This window comes from Perognathus longimembris, chromosome 2, assembly GCF_023159225.1.
Source record: "Perognathus longimembris pacificus isolate PPM17 chromosome 2, ASM2315922v1, whole genome shotgun sequence".
Taxonomy (NCBI): domain Eukaryota; kingdom Metazoa; phylum Chordata; class Mammalia; order Rodentia; family Heteromyidae; genus Perognathus; species Perognathus longimembris.
The window spans coordinates 13953795-13980722 of NC_063162.1; the positions used below are offsets into that span (position 1 = coordinate 13953795).

At 44.6% G+C, this 26928-nt stretch overlaps 1 protein-coding gene across 2 annotated transcripts in view; it reads right to left on the minus strand.

Moving 5' to 3' along the window:
- Nucleotides 1-1071: 1071 nt before the first annotated feature.
- Vti1a (vesicle transport through interaction with t-SNAREs 1A) overlaps nucleotides 1072-26928 on the minus strand; it is a 312552-nt gene continuing 286695 nt past the window's right edge. The window contains exon 8 of one of the 2 annotated variants that reach the window (XM_048338260.1): nucleotides 1072-1346. In XM_048338260.1, the coding sequence (XP_048194217.1) occupies nucleotides 1253-1346 (94 nt within the window). In that variant the 3' untranslated portion in view covers nucleotides 1072-1252. The remainder of the gene's footprint in view (nucleotides 1347-26928) is intronic. The other variant, XM_048338262.1, reaches the window with a different exon arrangement.

Here is a 26928-nt window from a genome sequence, read left to right on the forward strand (position 1 = left end):
AATCTTAAGGAAAACGTATTTTACTTTTTGACTGGGGGGAACAAATGACCTCAGTTTGGGCAACTTCTAAACTGGATCACAATGGACTCATTTTGAGCGCAATTCCCAGTAACCTCAGACAGAAAGAAAGAAAAAAATCACAAACCACATTAGAGGTTGAACACACAGTGAATTCAGGAAAAGCTTTGCTAGCGTTTGTTATGGAGGGGGTGTGGTAAAACAAAATGAACTCACCCTATTGTAACCCTCTTCAGGAATGCCCTTATTCCTTGAGAAGAACTTCGTGGATATTTTTTTCCCGAAAGTTGATTTCTAGTGGACTATCCTATCGGACTCTCCCCTATCCATAAGGACCCTGGAAATTTCACACTAATGGAGTCATGTTCTTGCTCTGACTGAAATATTCATGTTCTCTTTACATACTGGAATGGATGTGGAGAGACCTCGTCAGACCTTCTGTATGTATGAGGGCTGCTTCTGCCAGAGCAAATATTCAAAGCGAAAGGATACAGAGATGCTTACATAGATCAGGGATGATGAGGTCACCATTCAAATACTGAGTCAGGGCTCACACTGCCAGTAAATTCTGAGGAGTATGAGGTTTGGGGAAGGCAAGAAAATATTTCTTGGAGCCAGTAACCAATGTAGTGAAAAAAAAGTGGGTATCGGTGCAGGTTCAGCAAAAATATTCTTGGGTTAAAAAAATTATGCAATAGAAAAACATGGGAAGTGCTAAGTCAATTTCCTGTACAAGTGACATTAAATACTCTCCTTAGCAACCAAAGCATGTGGGCAGGTTGACTAGACTCATTGTGACTGGAAGGGACAGGGCTGGCCTGCTGGCATGTCGCGGGCTCTGGTCCCCAATTCTCTATGCATTTCTATCCCTGGACATCGTGGTGACAACAGACGTGAGTGGCTCATCATGCCCTCTCCCAAACCCTGACCCCTGACATGGCCATGGGGTACGAAAGAATGTCACCCAGGCTATTCTGGACAGTAGATGAAATTACCAAAAGGCAAACATTTACCTTCACCCATTAAAAACAACAACAACAAAGGAAACCAACCCACATGCAAACAGGAATAGAAAAGATTTTTACACTCTTTGCACTTTAGCTGAACAGCGAGGGGGAGGAGAGAAGGGGTCACCCGGGGCCTGTCAGTGCCCACGAATGATTCATGTGACCATTTTGTCTTAATTACTCAGAACACGCGGCGGTTTGCTGTTTATCAAGGGAGAGCAGATACATCAGTGTCCTCTGATAAAAAAAGCGATGGCCGTCAGGATGGTGATGACCACGATGATCCCCAGGATGACAAGCAGGATGCGGTTCTGGATGATTCTGGGAGAGAGAGGAGAGAGACACAAGCACATAGATCAATGGAGGTCATTCTGACAAAGATCATCCCGGGCCAAGATGACGAATGAAACCACAGCCTGCCAGGTGGGGAGGGAGCCGGGTGTGCCAGTGTGTGTGTGTGTGTGTGTGTGTGTGTGTGTGTGAGAGAGAGAGAGAGAGAGTGAGAGACAGACAGACAGACAGACAGACAGAGAGAACCATGCAGCGTTTAGCTCTAGCCATGGTGCTTGTCATGCTGTACCCAGAAACACTGAAGCGAATCAATGGCTTTCCAGGCTCCGAGTACCATGTAGTCCCTTTAAGTGATCAAGGGCCTCATGTGAGCTTCTCTTTTTAATTTAAAATGTGAGACAAGCCTGATTTTCTTTTTCGTTCTTTTTCTTTTTTTTTTTTTTTTTTTTGCCAGTGTTACCTGTGAAAGGAAGACTCCAAGGAAACATATGTCAGTAAGGAACTTACCTATATAAAAATACCTGGGGAAAAGTAAAAGAGAGACTTAGCAAGAAAAGGGCAGGATGAAGAAGCAAGTTCAAGCTTGCAGCCTGGGCTGCGAAGCTGTCACCTGTCACTAGAGCTCCGGCAGGCCAGGAGCTGCATACTGGGGCAAGATGGGAATGAGAAACAAGACCAAGTCCTGGCGGGGCGGGGGGGGGGGGGCGTGTAGGGGGAGCTGGCATGGGCCGGGAGGTGGGTCCACACCTTCAGGCATGCTCAGCCGCTTGGTCTGGCCCTGCTGAAGGCGACCTCAGAGGAGAACAGAGGAGGAAGGCGCTCCAGAAGCCTGCAGAGAGCTTCCGATGAAGTTGTTTCATAATTTGTTACCTCATTCAGAGAAAGGAGGTCGCCCATCAGAATGCTTTGTTGAGACTTTCAAAGGGAGCCTAGGTCACCAGCTTCGCCCACGCTCGCTCGCTCGTTCCCAGAGCACACAGAAATAGAAACCCCAAAGTGGCTGGCGGGCTGTCTCGACGGCGGCCCACCCGGCTGAGAGACCCACCGCGCCCGCATCCCCACCGCTCCGCAGATCCAGGTGGGAGGAGGGCCCGGCATGGCTCTGCACGCGGGACGCGGGGGCTTTCGTGGGGGGGGGGGAGGAGGGGGGAGCTAAGCCACATCCATACGGAGCAGGGACCTGCTACTGCTTTGTATCTCACAAAGAAGCCTGCACAGGTATTTGGAGCAGCTTCTACAGCACTGGGATGTTGGTTTCTTGGAAGGAGGATGACGTCGGGCTGTAGTCTGGCTGTAGTCCTCCTCACCGCACTCCCCTCTACCCCTACATGGATGGATGGAAGCTGTCACATTGGAGCAGCCCACTCCTCACTGGCCCCTAACAGGACCGGCTCCCTCTCCTCCTGACAGGTTACAAAACGATCGCATTTGCTGACACATCTTCCGCACAACTGCCTGAGTGCTCGTGTCCACTTTTCTTGCAGGAGATGAATGGTCCACTCGGTCCTCATTTATCACTCGGGGCTTGGCTAAGATCTGTCTTGTTTATTTCTTTCCTTTCCCACTAAAAAAAGTCTGGGCCTGTCATTGATTCTTCTGCCATGACAACGAATTCAGACTTAGCAGGCCATAATTAGTCAGGAGGCAGGCAGGTTCTTTGCACCCCCTAGTCCCCAAAAGTAAAGTGAATAATAAAAACAGGACTTTCAAGACTTATTAAGACTAATGGCGAACCCTGGTTGGTGCTATTTGGTAGCTCCATTTAAAACTCACATTGATCCCTGCCCCCTTCCTTTCCTCTGAAAGGAACAGAAGTCTTTAGAACAGTACCCACCTCCCCACCCAAGCCAAGCCCCAGTCAAAAAATCTCTATTTACCATCACAGTTACTCACACCAGACTTGCAAAGGTTATCTGCATAATGGAAACACAGTTGTAAAACACATTAAAAGCCTGGAGACATTTTTAAAAGTTCTGTCTTCAGTAATCTGTGGTAGGATGTCTCTTGTACAGCTTGGGTGACCACGATTTTATTTGTCAGCTGAGGACCCTCAGGGCATGCTGTTAAGGTTGGATCCACCACAGATGGTACTTGTTTTAAGCTGGCCCCTGGTTGGAAAAGTGAGTCCCTAACGCCTCAGCTCTTCCAGGCTTTCCTAGTTGGCTCCTCATTTCTGCCCTTGCACACTCTGTGGCCTCAGTGGAACTGTCTGTGAAGACCACGCGGAAGTCACCTCTGAAGGCCTGACACCACTTAGAAGAGAAGGTTCAAAGAAGGATGGCAACCCAGCCCAGCCCCCCGGGAACTCACAATGATGCCATTCAAGAGAGAAGGGAGAAGAAATCTGGGCAAATGGAATTTGCAGGAACATGTCAAGGGGTCTGCATGGAAGAGGCTGAGCAGGCCCCCAAAGATGCAGCTGTGCCCCCTGGGGCCCTTCAAAGCCCTCCGGTGTCTCTTCCCTGGGGCGGGGAGCGGGGTTGGTCCTCTAGGACTGGAAGTGTGCTGCCCTAGGTGGCTGGCAGGAAAAGGGAATTTGCTTCCCAGGGTCACTCAAGATTTGGAAGTAAGGAAACAGAGTTGGAACAGAGGTTGCGGTAAGTTTGACTAGTGAGGCCATCAACCCAGTTCAGGACCTCAGAGGAGATGGGCAAACACAGCCCCTCTAAGGAATAGAGAAGAGTCACCAGGGCAGGACAGGTGCACCGGATGGGAGAGAAAAGCAGGCTGGTGGTGGCCCGCTCCATCTGTGAAGAGGCCTGGAATACAGTCACAGTCAAGTCGCTGCTGGCCTGTGCTGCTCTGGGGAAAGCAGAAAGGAAATCAGGAAAGAGAATGGGAATATCAAGCCTGGCAAAGAGGCTCTAGCTAGCTAGCAAACCTGAGAAGGAACTTTGGGGGTAGCCCAAAGTGAAGTGGCTCCTAACTCTGGGCCAGGAAGGGGCCGAGCTGTTTGGCTAGGTCTGTAGCAAGCAAGTCTTAATCTCCCTTTTGAAAATGCAAAGTGTGTTTACCCAGTAAATAATTTAAGAAAGAGTATACACTTGAAAGAAGACGTCCATTGAAACAGCCAGGCTAAATTGCCTCCAGGCAGAAACTTGTGCATTTGCATGCTGCATTCTATTAAGTGAGCGCACTGTGGCTTTAAAAGAATGCAGAGCCAAATTAAAAGGAATGTAGGCCCGAAACATCAAAAATTCTCCCAAGTTTACATTATGAATCACAGTGCTGTTGATATAAGATGAATTAACCATTTACTTTGAGGCTGAACTCACAAAGTACTATTGAAAATGCTGATCCCGGAGTGGAACCCAGGGAGTGGTTAATCTCCCCATTGCCAGTCTCCTCCCCTTCTGGAAACACGCTCCTGCGTGTGGCAGCGGGAATCAGAGAAGGCTAGTTCAAGCGAGGGAGGCAGCCCACCACCTGACATGGGTTTCTACTCCTGCTGGAGGATTCCACGGCAGCAGGGGCTCCCCACGGCCCCCAGTACTGGCTCTCCTTAACTCCTCGCACACGCTGAGTTGGCTTTGAGGGGAGGGTGGCCGGGGGCTTGCTCTGGCAGATGAAGTGTGGGTGAGGGTGCCCAGGGTCGCTCCAAGCAGTGGCTTGCCAGGCCCTAGCCTCCTGCTGGGTCTTCCCTGCTGTTCTGATCAGGAGGCTGGTGAGATCCTAACTGGAGCCTAGTCATCGCTTGCAGAACCTGTCTCAGTGTGTTTGGATGGAGCTCATGGAATGGGAGCTGTTTGTTACCACAGCATGACTTAAATTCATCCTGTCTAATACACTGCCCCTGTGGACAGACAAGAGGACGCCAGACAAGAGAGACAGAGCTAGTGCATTCCAGAAGCCAAGATGTGAAGAGGGTAGATGCTTCTTTCTTGACGGATCAAAAGCAGGCCGCCTTTTCTGTCTGCTTGGTTATAATTCCAGCTGAGACCAATGTTGCTGTGCCCCTGTGAGCCATGAGATCCAGCGAGGTCTGGACACCCAGCCAGGCCTTGCTTCCTGTGTGCAGTACTGTGGTGGCCGCATTCACCTCTCCATTCCAAACATCTCACGCCACTTCTGGCTCCACAGGCAGATCTGCGACTTAGGTGAAGATGGTCTCCACCCCTGGCTACCACGAGCGGACCTGGAGCAGCCTTGTGCTTTATGCCAAGCCCAGAGACAATCCCCACCTTTGCAGATCATCTGGACAGGTTGGAATATGGATGTTAGGCCCAGAGTTGCTGCAGCCATTTTGTCTCCCTGAGGGAAGTCAGCCTGAGCCAAAGAGCCGGCCTGCAGGGAGCGGAGAAGTGGAACCCCAGCCCCTGAAGACATAGAGAACAACTGTTTTCTCCTCTTCCTCTTTTACTCTTCTTGCTCTCCTCCTCCTCCTCCTTTCTTCTTTCTTTTGGCAATATTGGGATTTGAACTCAGGGCTCATGCTTGCTATGAAGTCGCTTTCTACCACTTGAACCATGCTCCAGCCCTACTATTTTTTTGCTGTATTTCCCAGATGGTATCTCCAGTTTTGTTTTTTTGGGGGTGGGGGCAGGCCTTAGACCATGATCTTTGTACTTACAGCTTCCTGTGTAACTGGGATCACAGGTACAGATCACCATGTGTGACTTGTTGGATGAGATGAAGTCTTGCTATTTTTTTTTTTTTTTTTGCCTAGACTGGCCTTAAGCTCGATCTTCCTGATCTCCGCCATCTGAATAGCTGGGAATTCAGACATGCCCAGCGAAACTCAAGCATATGTATATATTTGGCAGAACTAAGGCTTGAACACAGGGCTTTATGCCTGTTAGACAAGCTCTACCACTTGGACCACATCTACAGCCCCGTGGTGAACTTCTATAGAAAGCTGCCCTTCCTTTGAGCTTTGACTCATAAAAAAATAAATTAACCACACTGTTTGATTTAGGTCTTCTATTGTCAAAAAGCATTTCTAGGTTGGAGTCATCCTGATTCCCAAACCCAATCTTTGATCTATGATACACTCCCCCCGCCCCCTTCCTCCAAGAACTTCTGGACCACACCCCTCAAGGACAAAGTGAACCTTCCAGAGCCCGACTCTCCTTTGTCTTTTGTACCCACAGAGCTTGGCACAAAATATTCTTTAATCAGGAATAGCCCATTGCTGGAAGCACTGGGAGCTGAGGATGAGAGATAATTTGCATTCAGGAAGATTGAGGCCAGCCTTGGTGATATAATGAGACCCAGGTTAAAGTAATAGCAGTGACAAAAATAAGCAAAACAAAACATTTAAAAACAAAGGAAAAGCTTGCTGAATGCCAGGCTAAGATGACTAGCAGGACCACACTAAAGCTACCAGCACAACTATGTTAATTGCAGCATAATTTGCCATCACTTAAATATGGAACCAACCCAGATGCTCCTCAGTAGGTGAATGGATCAAGAAAATGCTGTACATATACACAATGGAATTCTATGTTTCTATCCCAAAGAATGACATTGCCCCATTCACAAGGAAATGGAAAGACCAGGAAAAAAAAATCATACTAAGTGAAGTGAGCCAGACACAAAGAAACACAGACTCCATGGTTTCCCTCATTGGTAATAATTAGTACATGTCTAGGCTGGTCCTAGCAGAAGAGCACAACAGCTCAACAGCTATGTGTATATGAACACATAAGATGATGCTAAGGCAAAATGAACCCCAAGTTATGGAAATCAGTGGTTTAACGTTGCTGTTATTTTCAATGTACCATGTGAAATTATGCCATTTTCTTTTGTCTTTCTTCCCCATGGTTTTGCCCCTGATGTCACTGTCACTGATTTTGGTACCCTGGGTATTATATATATGTTTATCAGAAGTAGGGAAGGGAAGGGGAACATCAAAATGGAGAGACAAAGGGTAAAGGTGAACCAGTGCAACAGCAATGCTTATAAAATAATATGCTGTAAACCAAATGTACAACTGGGGGGGGGACTGGAGAGGGGGAAGGTGGGAGAAAAATGAGGTAGGAGGTAACTAGTTGGATAAGAAACACACTCACTGGGCTGGGAATATGGCCTAATGGCAAGAGTGCTTGCCTTGTATACATGGAGCCCTGGGTTCGATTCCTCAGCACCACTATACAGAAAATGGCCAGAAGTGGCGCTGTGGCTCAAGAGGTAGAGTGCTAGCCTTGAGCAAAAAGAAGCCAGGGACAGTGCTCAGGCCCTAGGCCAAGCCCCACGACTGGCAAAAAAAAAAAAAAAAAAGAAAGAAACACACTCACTGCCTTCTGTATGAAGCTATAACCCCTCTGTACATCACTTTGACAATAAATAGGTTTTAACAATTTTTTTTTAAAAAAGATGACCAGCAGAAGCTTGCTCATATCCCATAGTTGGTTCCAGTCTCCACGCTTCTGCTCACTACCAGGCACTCTGCCATTAGAGATTCGGGCAGTTTCCTGACTCACACACCTGTGTTCATTTGCTAGGGTGCTTGGCAGTTCGGCGCCACACCTTCCATCGGTCTTCTTCTTCCCTGGCCCTTGTAATACGGCCCCTCCTTGGGAGTAGGGTGATGGAGCAGTAAAACTAGCCACTGGAAGAGCTGGAGGCACCTGTGTTCGAATCCTCCTCCCTTACTGAAGGACACCGATTGCCCTTCTCGGGTGACCTTATCTTAACAAGACCTCCTTTTCCAATAAAGTCACATTCTAAGACGTTGGAGGATATCTGAATGGAAGTGGGTGGGGAGATACCCTATCAACTCTGTGTGCAAATAGTAAACTTTGTGCTGCCTGGGTGATATGTAAATGAACATGGCTGGGTTCCCATAAAACTTTATTTAAGGGCTGGGGATATGGCCTAGTGGCAAGAGTGCTTGCCTCTAATACATGAAGCCCTGGGTTCGATTCCCCAGCACCACATATACAGAAAACTGCCAGAAGTGGCGCTGTGGCTCAAGTGGCAGAGTGCTAGCCTTGAGCAAAAAGAAGCCAGGGACAGTGCTCAGGCCCTGAGTCCAAGGCCCAGGACTGGCAAAAACAAAAACAAAAATAAAAAACAAACAAACAAAAAAAAACTTTATTTAAGAGACATGAGAATCTGATTTTTCAGTTGTTAACAAAATTCTCCTTTTGAGTTCTTTTCAACCATATAAAAACAAAACACAATTTTTAGCTTGCAGGCACAGGGTATCCATAGGAGGTGGTACCAAGCTTTCGATTTGTCCATTCTGAGCTTAAAAGCTATAAACACCAGCTGGGTGACGAGGGCTCACATCTGTAATCCTAGCTACTTAGGAGGCTGAGATCTGAGGATCGTGGTTCAAAGGCAGCCTGGGCAGGAAGGTCCGTGAGACCCTTATTTCCTAATAACCCTCAGAAAACCGGAAGTGGTACTGTGGTTCAAAGTGGCAGAGCACTAGGCCTTGAGTTGAAGCGCTCAGAGACAGTGCCCAGGCCCAGAGATCAAGGCCCAACACTGACCAAAAAAGCTACAGGCACTACATAGGTGGCATGGATGGGTACTAGCCGGTCTGGCTAGGTCCTTCTGAGTGAAGAAGGAAACCCAGGGTTCCCGCCCTGTGAGAGCTGGCAGTGTCACAATGAGCAATCAACGATGGAAGGTCCTCATTAGAGTAATTCCAGGACCAGGACAATTTGTTGTGCGCCCACAATTCTGAGTTTGCCTGGGGTGATCTGGAACAAGTCACACCATCACACTTGAGTTTCAGTTTCTTCCCAAACAAGATCAGCCAACTCACCAGCCACACCAGGGAGGGGAGGACTGGCTCATTAAAGATTTCCAAGCACGTTCAGAGGTAAAGCCCTTTTTCTGTGTGCAGGTGACAAGCGATTCTGTGAAAGGAGGTGGCTTTTCATGGAGGGTGAGAGGCACCCAGGCTGCAAAGGTGCCTGTGGAGCTTCCAGGGTTGGTGGGAAAGGGGGAGACAGGAGTCCAGGGAGCAGGCTGCTTTCTCTCTCTCTCTTTCTCCCCCCACTATCTCCCCCTCTACACCCCGCCCCCCCGCCGGCTTCGAGCTGACAGTCTCCCCAGCAGGGCTGAGCTTTCCCTCCAAGGTGGGAACATCCACATCAAAAGGGAAGGGAGGGCGTCCCATTGGCTGGCTCAGGGATCCCTCCCCAGCCTGGGAAAGCAGCCAACAAGTACCTGTCAGACCCACTGATAAGTCCAAGGGGTTTTGATCAGTGATGTGTAGCTACATTGCACTCTGCGTTGCCAAATGTGTACATTAGACTGGGGCCTGGGTACCATGGCCACCGCCATTCTTCAGTATGGACTCAGTGGCAGCAGGGGGCCCGGAGAGCAGCTTTGCTGGCTACCACTTTCAGACAGGATCAAGGGTAGCTCGCCTCCATCAAAGGACTTGGAAAGAACTTGAAGAGAATTAAATAACAGTGCTCTAGAAATGCAAGGTAGACTTAATCCCTCACAGGCTTGCAGACTGCTAGAGACGGGAAAGGTCTTCAGGCCCAAGTCTAGATTCTTCCCGTTACAGTCAAGGGCACTGATGCCCTGCGAGGTGAGGAAACGTGCCCAAGGCCAACTCTTCCAGGCTCATCCAGGTGGCTGGACCCAGGCTCACTCTTGTTTTGCTGACCTTCAGCAGCGCCAAGCATGGTGCTGGTCTCTACTCTCTTCACAGAGCCCAGCCCAATCCCAAGGTACAGGATGACTGGGAACAGTGGTCCCCAATTCTAGGCCGAGGCTGACAAAGAAAAGCAGAGAAGACACAGGAGAGATGACTCTTTCATGAAACCAAGACTCACCCATTTCAAGGATGCCTCTGCCTTTGATATCACATCTTTTTACTGTTTTTGCGTCAAAATGCCCTGTATTTTATGGAATGATGGGGACAGAGATGGCAAGGGTTTTTTGTTTGTTTGTTCGTTTGTTTTCGTCCTTCCAATGGTCTTACTTGAATAGGAGAAATCGACTCTCTCCTTGGAAATTACTTTCTCTTCTTTGAGTAAAACATGAATAATTTGCTGTTAGTTCCTAGTTGAAAAAACAAAAAAAAGGAAAGGAAAGTCCCAAGTTGGGCATGGTGATGCATGCTTTAAACCCAGTGCTGTGGAGGACAGGGCCTAGCAGCCCAGGCTGGGCTACATGGAGAATTCAAGGCCACCTTCAGATACATAGCAAGCTCCTGTTTCGAAGAATATGAAACGGGACAACAATTAAAGGTTCAAATGTAAGAAATCTGAAAGTTTCCAAACCATGGAACTAGAAAATCCTAGCGAGACCTCGGGGCCCTCCATGGGATGCCTATGGCAACGGCAGCAGCAACAGCAGCTACAATGATGGTGACAGCTCCTTCTAGTTGGGTACCACTCTGGGCCCTGCTCTGACCTGTATCGTATGCTCAGTGCTTGTACAAACATACGAGATTTTTTAAAAAATAAAGCACTTTTATAGACATGGCACCTGAGATCTAGTCTTGCATTGTCCCCAGTATCATCTTTCCACTGTGGGACGCAAGATCATGTAACGGTCCAGTCTTACATTCTCTACTAGAATGTCCTTCGGTTCATTAAACAGTAAGTCTTTGGCCCCTCCACAGCATGGTAACTGGGCACACAGTTTAGTGCTATCTGTCCAGGATGACTACCCCTGATGTCCAATGATTGGAGCAGCAAGTGTTTCAGATTTTGAAATATATGCATAGATTTTGTTTTAACCAGTTGAGTATCCCTAATTGGAAAATCCCAAATGTTGTTTAGTCTGAAACTTTTCAGTGTTGCAGAGCATTCCAGAGATTATGGATGCTCTGCCTGTAACATGGCACATTAGTTAACCAAAGCCAACCAACTCTTTACTTCGTGGCTCATGTAAAGACACCGTAAATTATTAAGATGATATTGCACAGCATACTTTCATTTCCACAGCATGTTTTATCAACTCTTTTTCAATTGCCAGCACATTGGCTACATCCTTTCAGCATTTTAAAGAGCTTAATTGATCTAAGAGTAGGGGACGGCGAGAATGGCAGTCATCCTTGGGGGACTGCCAATGACCTTGTACCATACATTTAAAAAACTACTTCTGCCTAATTTACAAAGGTGAGCAGGTGTTATTGGAAGATTGCAGGACGGCTGGAGATTTAATGTAATGAATCTGCGGGACTAGAACACTAGGCAGAAAAGCAAAGCAGGGTGAAGTGGCAAGGCTGTGTCGTCCTACCAGGCATCAGCACAAAGGAATCTTCCTTCAGTACTGCGAGGGCAATATTGCTAGCAGACATTCTTCACAAGGAAGCGTCTTCTCGTGGTTTGGGATACCGACTGCACACATGATGTCATTTCAGTTCCACAACAATCCTTATTTATTAGGATCCACATTTGATGGCGCAGGCCCACCCAGGGAGAAGGCAAGGCCCTCCATTGGGGTGGCCCTGGCAAAGCTGTCATCCCGGAGTAGACACTGGTGGCAGGGCCAGGATGAGCTGCTCCCCATCGACAATTTAGGAGCTTCTCATTCTATTCCCTTAGGGTCTCCCTGCCTCCGCGCTGCTGGGTGTTCTGGAAGATCTCTATATCCAAGCTGGTCCTGACCTTTTCACTAAAAAGCAGTCTCCTTGCCTTCCTGCACTAGTCGCTTCTGTGTCCCTCCCTGGTGGAGGGCCTCTCTACCCCTTTAGCCACCAGAGAAGCCAGGGACCTTGTCTGGAGAGCTAGACTGCCTGGGTTCAAGTCCAGGCTCTGTTATACAACAGAGGAGGGAAGCCCAGGGACAGTGGAAAGCTCTGACCCCAGGCTGAGTGAGCAGGAGAGCAGCTTCAGGGAACTGGAGTGACAGAGCTGTTGCGGAGAACTAGAGTGATGGCACTCTCCCTAAATGCCCCCGACTGCACTCAGAGCTCAACCTGAGATCCACCAAGAAGAGCTAGGGATTTTTCTCGCTGTGAAATCTGCCATGTTTGAAATACTGTGCAACTAAGTTCAAGCTATCCAAAACACCGGGTGGCTAAGCAAAACACATCTGCACGTGCAGACTCAGTCTTCAGGCCTCATCTGGACCTCTGACTAATACTGGGGACAAATTAAAGACAGAAAAGAGCTGGGTGCTGGTGGCTCATGTCTGTAATCCTAGTTACTCAGGAAGCTGAGATCTGAGGAGAGCGGTTCTAAGTCAAACTGGGTAGGAAAGTTTGTGAGACTCTTATTTCCAAGTGAGTACCAAAAAGGCTAAATGTGGAGCTGTGGCGCAAGTGGCAGAATGCTAGTCTTGAGAATAAACATAAACAAACTCAGAAATAGTTCCTCGGCTCTGAGTTCAAGCCCCAGGAGTGGCAGTGAAAAAAGGGAGGGGTGAGTTTTGTGGCATTCGTTCCTTGCCCTCCTGCCCAAGCCCAGCCTTCCTGACCCTGTGTCTCTCAGAAGTCTGAGGCGCAGCCTCTACAAGGGCATCATCAATATCCAGGTCTCCATTGATAACATTCAGCTTAGCTCATAATCTTTTCCTAACTATGGAGCCAAAGGCCAGGGAGAGGTCAATATAAGTCACAAACCAGGTCATATGCACCTTTTTGGATGGTCACAAGGTCATGAGCAGCACAAACAGAAGTCAGGGCCTCACTGCACATCTGTAGGCTGATCCCTGCCCCCCTCAGTCTACAGCTGGAGAAGCCTGCCTTGCTACTCCCTAGGTGGTGCACTTCTTATAGGCAACGTGTTAAAAGTCAAACGAGCCTGGAACAGGAAGTCAAGATAGTTCTACCAGGGCAGATGGTAAAGAGGGAGCTGTAAGATTGTGTCTACCCACAATCTATTGATGGATTCTGGGGAAAGCAAGCAAATGTGCCTCCGTTTCTCTAAGTCTAAAATAGTAGTAAACAGATGAGATACAGGCAACCTTGCAGATGGGTGCCCAGCATCAAGTTTGTGGACTTGATAAAAATAAAATATAAGCAGTCAGGTGTATAATGGCCTTTAAACACTCTCATGAGTCTTTTATCTACTGCAGTGAAGAGGATGATCAATTCTAAATCGGAAAGGATCTCTGTCAAGGCTGCAGCCTATGTTTTCAAGTGGAGCCATCCTTTACTATCATTTTGGAGATACCATCCTCAGCCTTCCTGACTTAATTTTTCCCAGTGGACCAGAAGATAATTATCACTGTAAGATGGTTCTACTCTTGGTAGAAGATGGGGGGAACTTCTTGTTACCGACTTGTCAAAAATGCAGCGGATGGAAAGTGTTGGCTCAAGAGCCTCATCTTGCCTCCTGGAGATGTCAGAGTCCCTGGAGCTCTGGGCCCAGGAGCTGCACATATATATGTATGTATGTATGTATGTATGTATGTATGTATGTATGTATGTACGTATGTACTGGATATGCACAGTACCATCTTGGTTTGCACACGTGCTCTCAGCTGGCTTGGCCCAGTACCACCTGCTCCCAGATGGGCCGTAAGAGGCCACCCCGTGCAACTCATTGTGTCTCCCATAAGATGCTTGAGTACACTGTTCATTACCAGCCTGGTGCATGTCCCTGTGATGAGGTCCCATGGGAAATCATTCTCTCTCGTCAGGGTAGGAAAAAGAAATAGTGGTGTTCTTTTTTTGTTTGTTTGTTTGTTTTCATTTTAATCTTGGGGATATTGACTTGTAGAGCTGAACCCATCTCTTCCATTCAGCCAGCTCCCAATGTGTAAAGATAAACTTGTGACCCACTTCTTCCACATGCACAGGCTGTTCCACAGAGTGGGTGCTGGCTTCATTCCTGGCTTTGAGATGTGCATAGATCGTGATCTTATTGGGTTGCATATATTTAGGTAAATTGCGTTATTCTAAGTCCTTTTGGGATCAAGACACTGAGGACATAATAATCACCAAGAGTCCCCACCATCGTGTGTTGGCTACTTTAATGGTTCAGGCCTTGGTTTCCCTCATTTCCCAAGGCGATTCTGTACCAAGAGTCCCCACCATCGTGTGTTGGCTACTTTAATGGTTCAGGCCTTGGTTTCCCTCATTTCCCAAGGCGGTTCTGTACCATGGGATACTTGGAATGGGAGTTTTCACAAGAAGATCAAGAAGACAGAGTGTTTCCTCTCCCTCCCCCGCTCAAATCTCATTCTGTGGCCAGCATGGAGCTACTTGGAAAACCCACTAAAACTTGGGACTTGCAAGGAGTGGGGGCTGGGCTCTTCCCGTAGCCAACCGCAGTGGGCAGTGAATCCCCTTTGTTCGGGGGTTCATAGCAATTGTCTTTAACAACAAGGACCCCCTTTGTGAAGGCGGAAGGCGTTCCCAGCAAATGCTGGCTGCAAATATGCTCTCTGAAATGTTAGCATGGCCACGGTCCTTCCTTGAACAATCTGAAATGTATTTCTCTTTCTGTATATATTTGGCTTTTCAGATGCTTTAAAGCCTGAAAAACAATCATAGCTGAGCCCGTCTCTGAGAAGGCTCTAAAAGAAACCTACTTGGAGACAGATAAAAATAATGAGAATCTTTCTGTCAGGAAAGATTTAGGAAATATCACTGGCATTATTAAAATTTAATTTTTTACTCGCCTTTTTGGTTCCCCTTTCCAGTGATAATGAGCAGGATTGCACACCTCCGCCTTGCGAGTACTTGTTTTGTGCAATAAATTCAGCCTTCCAGTCTGAAGACATTTCAGACAACAGTTTTGACTGCTATAGGCTTATTTTTTACCCTGCGCTGTGCTTTGAGTCTTCCTATAAAAAAAAAAAAACAGTTCATGAGATAATTTTCCACAAGGCCAGTGGAACTAATAAAAATCAATTTTGCCCAACTGGTTCAGAGAAATCTTGGGTATAGCTGAGGCAGAACTACAAGAATGGATAGAAAAGAAAAAGAATCAATGTATTCACTAATGGTTTACTTGATAGAGAACTATCAAATTAGCTGCCAGGAGCTGCCTGGCTGTAGGATTTTCCTTTTTAATGTGAATAGAATGACCTCAGAGGTCCAGGAAGAGCATTTCTTCCCAGTGAAGGTACTCAGTGTAGTAATTCTTCCAAGGAGGTGACCAGTCCTGGGTGACAAAGACAACTCAGGACATGGCAGAGATGCTGGCTTTGTGAAGGGCTGGGCTGGGTTTTACTTGAATGGTTTGTAGGCCACCGACTGGTGGGTTAGGAACTCAATATCACACCTGAACATCTCAGGTGTTGTGTGTGGACGCATGCCCCATGATGGTAAGCTAGTGCCTTCTACTGAGCTATACCCCAAGCTCACACCTCAGGTTCTGGAACCATTCTCATATTCCTACCCCCTGTCATGGCCATGAGTCCTTCCCTGGCCCCCCATCTTGTCTTCTGGTGACAGAAGTCGGGTCTTCTCACATAACCAGAAAGCAGGAGTGGACTAGGGAATCATGGATGCTTTAGATACAGGTTAACAGAATGTATGCACTCTGTGTTCAGAACTCAAGCTGGCATGTCTAACACAAAGCAGCAAGTCTGCACAGAAAGGGAAGAAGATGGGAAGGAGAAGCCTGGGGGAACAGTGCTTGTATCTGGATATAGGGTGTCTTTCTATCTTTATGCATGCCTACATTTTCTTGAACTACTGTGTATTGGTACATATATTATAATGACTATTCAAAATACTGGTAAGAACAGATTGGAGAAGGAACTATTATAGGTCAATTTTTTACAGTGTGATAGGGTAGGAAAAAGAAAACCCTATTTTTTAAAACCTTTTTGTGCCTCTTACTATCTAGAACTTGATAAATTCTTTTGTTTAATGCTCATAATAAAGCTTTGACCAAAGCCTCGATGTTCCCATTTTTCAGAGGAGAAAACTGAGGTTTAGGGAGTGAACTTGTCTTGCATCCCAAGGGTAGTCAGTGGCCAAGCTGCTTCTATCTCATATGAGATTCGAAAGCCATGGTGCCGGGCTATCACCGGCGACCTGCTCTGTGGCGAGTCACGGCCTTCATGATTACAGCAGGGATAACATCTGCCTTTTTTCTCTACCGCACAATGAGGTCACACATGCGAAAACAGAAAACTCAATGCTCTGCTCAAAGGGATAGGCAGGCACGATTATTTCTGATCAACGAGTTGGGAGTTGTTACAAATGCCACTTGGGTATCGATAATTAAAAAAATATCCAAGTCAAGTATACTAAGATGACATTGAACATATAATTTTTTTAAATTTTATTTTTTTGTGTGACAAGATCTTACTGTGTAGTTCAGTCTAGCCTTTGACTCTTAAACCTCCGGGCTCAGCCTCCTAAGTGTTGAGATTGCAGGCTTGTATCAAACACCACGCCTGGCAACAAATTAGCTCTTGATGACTGAGGAAGTCGAACAGATCTGGCCAAATGCTAGTCATCATTAAGAACACACTTCTTCCCTATATTGTTGGGTAAAAAGTGATGATTGCAATTATTATGTATCTCATGACCCCAATGCTATTGGAAGAAAGCCATATTTATATGTAAATATAAAACAGATATATTAAAAGATAAAATGGGATTATGTCTAGGTTTCAGGGATGTGATTTAAAATTTTTTTCTTTGATTTCTGATATTTTTGCCAATTTTGAGGGGGTAATGTATATACAAATATAGTGTTTTTATAATTAGAAAGAAAGCTTGATTCAATACAGAAATGTTAGCTTTTCCTTAGATAAGATTATACATGGGGGGAGGGGATGGGGAATATCACACCTGTCTAGCATGAGAGAGAAAGAGAGAGTTCTGACATTGTGATTGTTTGTAGTTGCTTGAATTAGAGGGAAATACAAGTTCATTTGGAATGTGTTTCTGATCTTAAGAAACGAAGAGGAAAAGCCCTAGAAGGTGGGCTCCGTTGGCTTGGGGTTTTTTGCTGCCTACCACTTAACAATGAACCATGTGAAGTCAAGAAGCAGGAGACAGCGCGCTTGGAGAAACATAACACAGTGATGTTGTGTGGCCGGGTCACCTAGTTTAACACGAGGCCCAGACTGTTTGCATGGTGGCCTTAGAAGCAGAGCCGTGTCTCCTATCAGTGCACACCACCAGTAGCTCAGCAGAAAAGTGCCACCCTGTTCGTAAAAACAAGGCCCAGTTCAGCTTTCAAGCAGTGCCACCAGCGAAGCTATTTTTAAGTATCTGATTGTATTTGTAGCATCTGGCATTTTGCACACTTGATTTTTATGACTTCAACATGATCCATGTTTTGCAAGACAAACAAACAAAAGAGAGATTAAGTGTGGTACACTGGAGTCATGTTGAATATCCCCAGCATAGAAACATTAAAATATGCCCTGGAGATCATCCCAGGGCCAAGTAAAACATTACCCAAGGTGCAGAGCCTCAGAGTGGGGACTCCTTAGCATGGAAGGGAACAGAGATTTGCTTCATTTTTGAGGCCACTCTTCAGCCGACGCTAACACGCACTGATAGGAAATGCCAGCATTTCAACTTAAATCAAGACTGTAGCCCATAACATCCATACTTTGCCTTTCAGTGCAAGATCACAAACAGTCCAAATCTGGGTTTCTTCTACTAATTGGGGAGGTTTTCTAATTTGCTTATGATATCTGCCTCATGTCGAACTAATCTTCCTCCGGTTACTTCCTAATGCTGTCTGAAATAATCTGCTTACTCCTGGTCTGTCTGCAATACTTTATATCAAATGATGCTCACTTCTTTAACGTAGCCACAGCCATAGGCAGCCTCAGCCTAGCCCTGGGCCTTCCTATCGCGGCTGCGTGTGTGACGAAGATGCCAGGTGCTCTCCAGACCTCAGCCAGGCAAGAAACAGGGTGCAACATAGGCTTCTGAATAAGTTAGGACCATGGAATACGTGCTCAACAGCTCTAATTCATAATGGGAGGCATAATCTGCAAATTGTTTTGAAAAGAAAGAGAGAGACACTGCTTTTCTCGGTTAGCCAGGCAAAATATTCCAGGGCGTTCACCAGCCGATGGAATTATTTATTAGCCAAATTCAGTTTCACATCCTCTTTTCCTAACGAGCACTCCCATCCGTCGCCCCTTCTAAAGACTATACTTAAACATTCCTGACTCAGCCGGGAGGCCTCACGGCTACTCAATGGGATCAGTTCAGTTTTAACATGTTAAATTTTTGCAAACAGCTTCAGAGAAGCAACTACTTCTGTTTTCAGAAAGTAGAAGAGCTCAGAATTCAAATGCTCATAAAACACACCCGGGGATTGTATGTGGCTGAACTCAACATACAACCATGCTGCATCGGGGTGCGAAGCAGGAGGTAACGTGGTACCCAGATGAGAACGTCCCTCTCCTGGGTGGGCTGTGTGACCCTCGGCCGACAGTTGCAGCCCCTTGGTGCCTATTGACTCACTGGCAAACGTGGTGGGTATGCGGCATCGACCAAGGAATTTGATTTGTAAGATTCCTTACACTGTGATGCACCAACACTTGTAAAACAAGAAGGTGCTTAATCCTTTTTTTTTTTTTTTTAAACAAATGTGTTTGTTCAAAACAAGCAGTCCTAGCATCTCTTTTTCCCCTTCCATGTAACAGCTCATATTTGAAAGCAGTTTCCTCACATTTTCAGAGGTTATTGGAGGGGGATAAAGTTATATTGCTTAATCCTACTTTATATGAGTTTGCTCTTTTATTAGAGAACAGACTCAGAACAGTGATCAGTAAGGTTTGCTACCCAAAGTTGGAGGGAGAGATTGGGGTGGTGGGGGGGAGAAAAAAGGAGGCTGCCTTCAAATGCCTGTGGAAATGTATAAAACAAGAGCGAGAGAGTCCTTTGCCAAACACTGTCATAAATTTTTTATTTGGCAGCTAACATTCTCACTAGTTTTCTTGGCAGCAATTGGGACCTTTAGCAAGAAAGGTGCAGAAGAAAAATACCTTGTTTAGAGATGTTTTCAACACTTTCTGGGATTTTTCAGAACTTCTGCCTGCAGCACATTTTTACAACTCGAGTCTCCAATCACCTGATGCGTGTGGGTGGTGGGGTTTAAACTTTCTCTCTCTCTCTCTCCCTTTCTCGCTCTCTGTCTCTCTTTAAGAATATATAGGAAGAAAGCGAACAAGCAGTGTTACCCCCTCTGGCCTTTCCACTGAGTGCTGCTTTCTTATTTTCCATGGAACGTATTTTCTGATATCCAAGTGCTTAGTCTTCTCTGTCTAGACAAAAAACTGAAAATAATATCAGAATGTACCTTTTGTTGGGCCTGATACTATCTCTAATATATTCCCAGATGACAGAGATAAATGAAAGGGAATCAAACTGATGACGAGGGCATTTTTCTTACAGACTTCTGCCAAAAACAGGTTCCACCTGTTGCCATGGATCAGCGAATGGGCAAAGCTCTGGCGGGACTGGAAGCCGATGTGAGCGCAGACGGGGCCGTACGGTGCAGCTGTGATGATGGAATGCGTGAATACAGGCCCATGGAGTTAGTGTTACTCATCGTGGAGCTCCTCAGGCTCTGAAAGCTCTTTTGAGTGTTTGAAACTATGGGAAGGAAGGAGCTCAGATCCATAGGAGGAAAAAAAAATGAAGTCTTAGTAACCTTAAGTACAAAAAATAATTTTATAGATGGGCAAAATCTTCCCACCAGGAGACTTTTATCTATCATGGAAGAAGTTGGCATATTTATGCCTCGCTCTAATAAGTAAGAGACCAAACATGTGTTAAAATAACCATTCAGGGTTCTGCATAATGGCCAAAGGCAGAATCCCATTGGAAAGTGTTTACTCACAGGAGGTTGGCAGAACCATGCCAACCTCTGCCTTGTCCCTTAGCTTAACTGACCAGAATGGTGGGTTCCCCAGGTTGGGCCCTGCCAGAAGAGGTTGATCTGATTTGGAGCAGCACTGTCAGTGAAAAGAGCAAACCTAGTGGTAAAATGACTGGGGAAACTCACAGCTCTGCTAGCCTGAGGTTGCAGGACTAGTTGCCTTGTAATGGAAGATCCTGGAGATGACAAGGCCATAGACCTGCCAGACAAATTGTCTACCCATCTCCTATGGACTAGGAAGAAATGGCACATGAGAAGAGGCCTGAGAGAAGCCAGTGAGGTACGTTGGCCAAAGCAGGCTGAGAACGGGCTATACTCTCAATGTGTTTCCTTAACCTACACAGTGAACCCTGAACAGAAGAGAGAAAGAAGCCAATAGTGCCGAGGTTTTTGAGCAAAAGCTCTGTCCAATGATTGGTTGACCACTAAGTTATATACACAAAAAGATATCACTGGGGAAGCCAGACTCATACAATAGTGATAGAAATTGGGGTGGGGGGAGCAACAACTGAACAAACTGCAAGATCTACAGATAGATCCTTTCAATTATGATTAGACAAACTACTTAAAATATAAGAATCCAAGCCTGGCATGGTGGTTTATGTCTGTAATTCTAGCTACTCAGGATGCTGAGGTCTCAGGAACATGGTGCCAACCCAGGCGGGAAAGTCCATGAGGCTCTTATCTTCAATTCATCACCCAAAAGCCAGAAGTAGAGTGGTAGCTCAAATGGTAGAGTGCTAACTTTGAACAAAAAAAGGGATAGTTCTTAGGCCCTGACTTCAAGCCTTAGATTGGCACACACACACACACACACACACACACACACACACACACACACACACACACGAAAACCTAGTAAGAATCCAGACTCACCACAATATATTATCTAAATTGTCCATTTTTCAGAAAAATTAAGACAGGATGGAAGGAGGGAGGAAAGAAAGGAAGGGAAAGGAAAAGCAGAAAAACATATTCAGGGGAAAGGAGTCAGTAATGTTTGATTTAGTAACAGAGATTTCAATGCACCTGTTAAATACATGTACAAAGCATTATAGGTTATGCTCTTAGGACTAAAAGCTGTTATGATGACCATGTTTCAATAAGCAGAGAATCTCAACAGGTCAAGAATATCTATGAAAAAGAGCTACAAGGAAATTCTAGAGTTGAAAAGTGCAACAAACATAAGGAAGAAATATTAGTGAACCTGAAAATTTATTAGTAAAACTTATCCAACATGGAAAACAAAAAAAAAATTGAAGAAAAATGCAGAGAATCTCAAAAATCCATGGAACAATATCAGCAAGTTAACATATGTACAATGGGAGTCCAAAAACTGAAGATGGAGAAAAGTGGCAGAAAAATGTATTTGTGGAAATAATCACAGAAAGAGAAAAATCATAAAATTAGCAAAGCCATCATGTACAAGACAGCACAACAATATGATTAATGGCTGACTTCTGAAGGCAACAATGGAGAAGAAGACAGTGTAATGACTAATTCAAGGTGCTAGAAAGAGAAGTGTTAACCAGGAACTCCATGTCTAGCAATATAACTGATCAAAAATGAAGGTATGAAGACTGTCTTCAATAAGCAAAGCATGAGAGAAGTTTCTGTGGACAGATGTGCATGGTAAGAAACATTAAGGTCCTTTCAGGCCAAAAGGAAATGACAGGACATGGTAATCCAAATCCACAGAAAAAAACAGAATAATATCAGAGATAGTAAATATAAAACACTATATAAATATACTTATCTCTTATCATCCTTTAATTTTTTAGAAACCACTGAACTGTGTAAGCTGTAATTATGCTTCTTTATTGGTAGGCCTATAATACACACACATTCACACACACACAGATATGATGGGGTAGAAAGAAATATTTCTAAAGACAAAGTCATACATTTTATAAATAAAAAGGTTAATCATAAGGAAGATATGGCAATTATGAACATGTATACACCTAAATAGCAATTAATATAGTATAATGCATCAATACAATAAAGGATAATAACTACCAGAAGATAATAAAGTAGAGTACATTAATAGAATAAAGGATAATAACTACAAGATCATTTCATTGGACGAAGAAAAAGTATTTTGCAAAATCTACACCTACTTAGGATAGAAACTATTAACTAACAGATTAAAAAGGAGTCTTCTCAATCAAATAAAGGGCATCTAGTGAAAAGCCTATGCTGAGAGACTAAGAATGCAGCTCAGTGGTGGTATGCTTGTGTAGCATGTGAGAGGTCCTGGTTTTGAGTCCCAGTACTAAACGCCAAACAAACAACCTATAGGTATCATAATATTTAATGGCGAAAGACTGATTGATATAACAATGTCTACTAAACATTGTATTGGAGGTTCTAGCTTATACAGTCTGACATGAAAAAGAAATAGAAGACATTTGTAATAGTTAAGAAGAAGTAAATTTTTCACCATTCACAGATGATACACTTCTGTATGTATAAAGTCCTAAAATAGCTTCAAAATTACTAGAACTCATCAGTGAATTTAACATGGTAACAGATACAAGAACATGTAAAACCCGTTGTTTTTTACAGTAGCAATGAAGAGCCTGAATATAAAGAACAATTGTGATTCACAGTAATAATAACAGAGAATGTACAACATAGGAGTGACTAACAAAACAAGAATAAGGTTTTAGAAAATTAAACATCTAAGTAAAACGATAAAGGCCATAGATTGGAAGACTGGAAGACTCAATACTTTGGGGATGACAATTACATGCAATCTTTATTAAAATATCAGCAAATTTTCTCATTGTTATTGGAAACTGAAAAGGGAATCCTTAATTTTATATGCCAATAATGTAACTGTTAAAGATAATAGAAGGGCCAATATAATTTTGAAAAAGAAGCAAGTTTGAAGACATACTGATTTCAAACTTTAAGGCTATTATAATTGACTGTAGTATTAATACATAGATGGACATACTAGTAGATTAAAACAGAAATGATAGAAATAGATCTTTACATTTATAGTAAATTTAAGAAAGGATCCAAGGCAACTCAATGAGACAGGGAGAAATGTACATACATATTAAAAACTTAGACTGTCAGCTCATATTGTATATAAAATTCAAAACGGAACACAGATCCAAGTATAAAACAACTAAACTTGTACAGTAATATCATCCTTACCTTGGGACAGATAAAGGACAGGTAAAGATTTCTTAATTAGACCCTAGAGGCATGATCCATCAAAATTAAAAGCTTATATGTCTTAAAACTCACTACCAGGAAAATAAAAAGACAACCCACAGACAAGAAAAAATATTTGCACACCATATATTCAATAAAAGGTTTGTATCCAGAAGCATGAAAATGCGAACTCTCTAAGTTCAATACTAAAATAACAAACAACCCAATTAAAAATGATAACATTAGAAAAAGACTGAAGGGAAATATCAGTAAAGCCTATGCACAAATAACTAATACACATATAAATTCAACCAGCATCATTAGTCCATAGGAAAATTCAAATTAAAATGAGACAAGAGGACACACCCACTAAATAGCTATAGTAAAATAAAACCTGACAGTTCACAGAGGAGGACACACACTTGTGAAAACGTGAAGAGGCACAGCTATCTGGGGAAAGCATTTGGAAGATTTTCAAAATAGTTAAACATCCACATATTACATGACTCAACAATTCTGCTTTTAGGTAATGGTGGGTAGATTCCTAAGAGGGAAATGAAAACACCTATCTCTTTAAAAACTGTGTGCAAATGTTCATACAGAGCAAAGATGTTAATAAGAGCCCTAAACTGGAAGCAAAGTGAAGTGTCTATCCAAGGCTGAATGCATAAAGATGTGGTACATCCATATAATGGAATAATACTCAGCAATAAAAAGTAACACACCACATCACTGATAAATGGTAAAACACTGCTCAGAACAAAAGAAGACAGAAATGAAAGATTACATTTTTAAGCTAGGTGATGGTGGCTCATGCTTACAATCATAGCTACTCAGGAGGCTGAGAACTGAGGACCATGGTTCAAAGCCATCCCAGGTAGGAAAGTCTTTGAAACTCTTAACTCCAATTGATCACCAGAAAACCAGAAGTGGTCTTGTGGCTTAAAGTCGAAGAGTTCTATCCTTGAGTGAAATAGCCCAGGGACAATATCCTGAGTTCAAGCCCCACGAATGACCAAACAAAAAGAAAAAGATTAAAATGTTGTGTGATTCCATTACAAACAAGTAGGATTACTGTTCTGGGATGATGGAACCACTGTGATGGTTCTACTACTCTGCCAATTTACTACAAGTCATTTAAATGAATGGTTACAATGAGTACATTTTATGGTATATTAACACTTCAGTACAGCTGTTGAATGAAGCAGCCCATCTATGTCTCTTCTCTTCCGGTAATGGCAACCTGCTCATTTCTTTCAATCTGTTAATGTTTCTTTTCTTGCTTGCTATGACATGGAACCATGTAAAAAGGAAGGCTCAAGTTTGCCTCAGTCTTTGTTATGTCCCATTACTTATTCTAGTGCTTGGCTTATCGGAGGCATAAATAAACAATGAGTTATAAAGAGAAAGATAAGCAGTTGATTGTCATTAAAAACTCACATATCCATAAGCTCTGATTATTTGAATCCTTTCATTCTGAATAAAAATGTTTATCTTTAGAGTAGCACAAGTCCCGGACCGCATGTTGAGCACTAGGAGCTCGATGGGAAAGAAGCTATGGAACGGTGGGAAGGAAGTGAGCCATGGGACTTGTCACCTGATGGGTAGGTGTGGCATGGCCCAACTCACTGCTCCTCTGGAGGAGCCCGAAAGAGAACAGAAGACAAGGCTGGAAAGTACACTCAGCCCAGGAGCCCATCTAGTTATTAACAACACAACTTGATTATTGTATCCTCCATTCAGAGCAGTGTTGCTTATAAACGCCAGCCACATTTTAGGACTACATTTCAAAATATACCCCGAGGACTTTGCGGGGCTGGGGGCGGGGGAGGGTCCCCTCAACCGTTTCAGGGTATCTGTAAGGTAAAAACTCTTCACATGAGTAACACGGAGCTGTTTCTTCTCTTTTCCACCCCCTTATTCCATGATGTTCAGCGGAGGTTTTCAGAGGCCATCTAAGACTTGTGACATCACCAGAGGGCAAACACAGAGCCAGCAGAGCCAGACATAATGAGATGCGCAGCAAAACAACTGCGCCCCTTTCCTGCTAATGTTGTTTCGAAAAAGTAGTCGTTTTAATGATAATATTTGCAAATGTCTAACAGTCTAATATGATTTAAAAATAAATTACTATTTAAATGTTCTGTTTTGATTTCTAGTATAACAAATACTGATAGATGTAATCCACATAAACAAGAACTCCTTTCAGGTTAATAATCTTTTTCCTTCCCCTTCAGTCCTTTTTCCTCCCTTCCTCCCTCAATCATCCTTTTCTTGCCCTCCTTCTGTCCCTCCATCCATCTGTCCATCCCTCCCTCCCTCTCTCCTTCTTCTCTCCCTGCTGTGCTAGGGAAGGAAGTTAGGGCCTAGGCAAGGGCTCTGAATACCCAATCTACCAACAATTGTTGAGTTCAAAAGGAACCTGAGGCCTAAAGGTCCGAGATTCACTTACTGTTCTAGGGAAGGGAGGGAAGGACCGCACATTTTACCTATAAAGTCCATTGCCATGGATTGGCAGATGGGCTCCCTGGAGAGCTCCTGGAAGGCTGAGTCCCAGTCTCTGGGCTGGGTCAAACCTCACAGCCCCAGTCGGGCTGTGATCACATGGGATGCTCAGCAGTAGGGTCTGTAGGCCCCGCCTGCTAGAACTGCACCAGGGCACTATGGTAATAGCTGCTCTGGCGCTTCATAAACAAAACGGAATGGTGAGTTAGTTCATGCTAGTAACTAATACCGACAGCAGAAGAGGATGTCACCAGGCAGAAGAATGTGTGTTTGGTTATGCTCAGAGCCTAGAATGGGCAACGTCCAGATGATACTAGATGGCCTAGCTGACCTTTGAGCCTCACAAAGGTCATAGAGCTGAAGAGTTAGGATCAAATCCAGCTGGGTGACCTTGGACAAATTCACTGCCTGTCAGCCTTAGGGATCTCTTCTGAAAAAAATTAGGAACAGCACCTATCTCACAGGGTCATACTGAGGATGAAATCAGGTGAAACATGGGAAAGGACCAGGCATAAAGTGACCCCTGTAAAAGCACATGGCTAGATTGTGATTTCTATAGCCACCCCTTGCCTGGCTCAGAAATGGGGGCTTCTTGCTTTAAAGCTGCCTTTGCTGGAAAGGGGTTGCATCTAAAGGCACTTGGAGGAGCCTCTCCTCCCCACCCTCAGCCCTCACAGACCCCTGCCCTCCTTCCTTCCCCTTTTCGCCACCCCTGGGTCTTGCTTAGCTACACCACTGGCGTCTGTGGGAAAACAGCACTGGTTGGGCTTCTATTCAGGGGCACAGAGGTCTTTTTCTGTATAAGTTTACAGTACAGAATAATGAAAAGACTAGAGTCGAAAGCCAACAGGGGCCAAGGGATCTGCCTACAAGTTGGATTTCGCCATGACGTACAAACACATGGCTTCAGAGTGTAACATGAACAGCCCCGAAAGCTCTCCAGGGTGGAATCTATGTTTCCAGCTATGCAGAAATACTTAGGATGGGACCTTAAAAAAGCCAGGAGGAGGGTGTGTTAAATGAAAGGCAAGATAACCTTTCATAGGCATGCTTTCCCCATCCATTCCAGAATCTTCCCCTTTGACTAGGGTGAAGAGCTAGAGAAATGCCTCTAAACAGGGGATGTGTCTATTTTTCTCCCACCTCACTGGGGCTGGGCATGGTCGGGAAGAAGGGAAGGGTTGCCAGTTGTAGACAAGAATGAAGTTTTTGTGACCATTCTAAATACACCTCTGACTTGCTTTAAAAAGTGACCA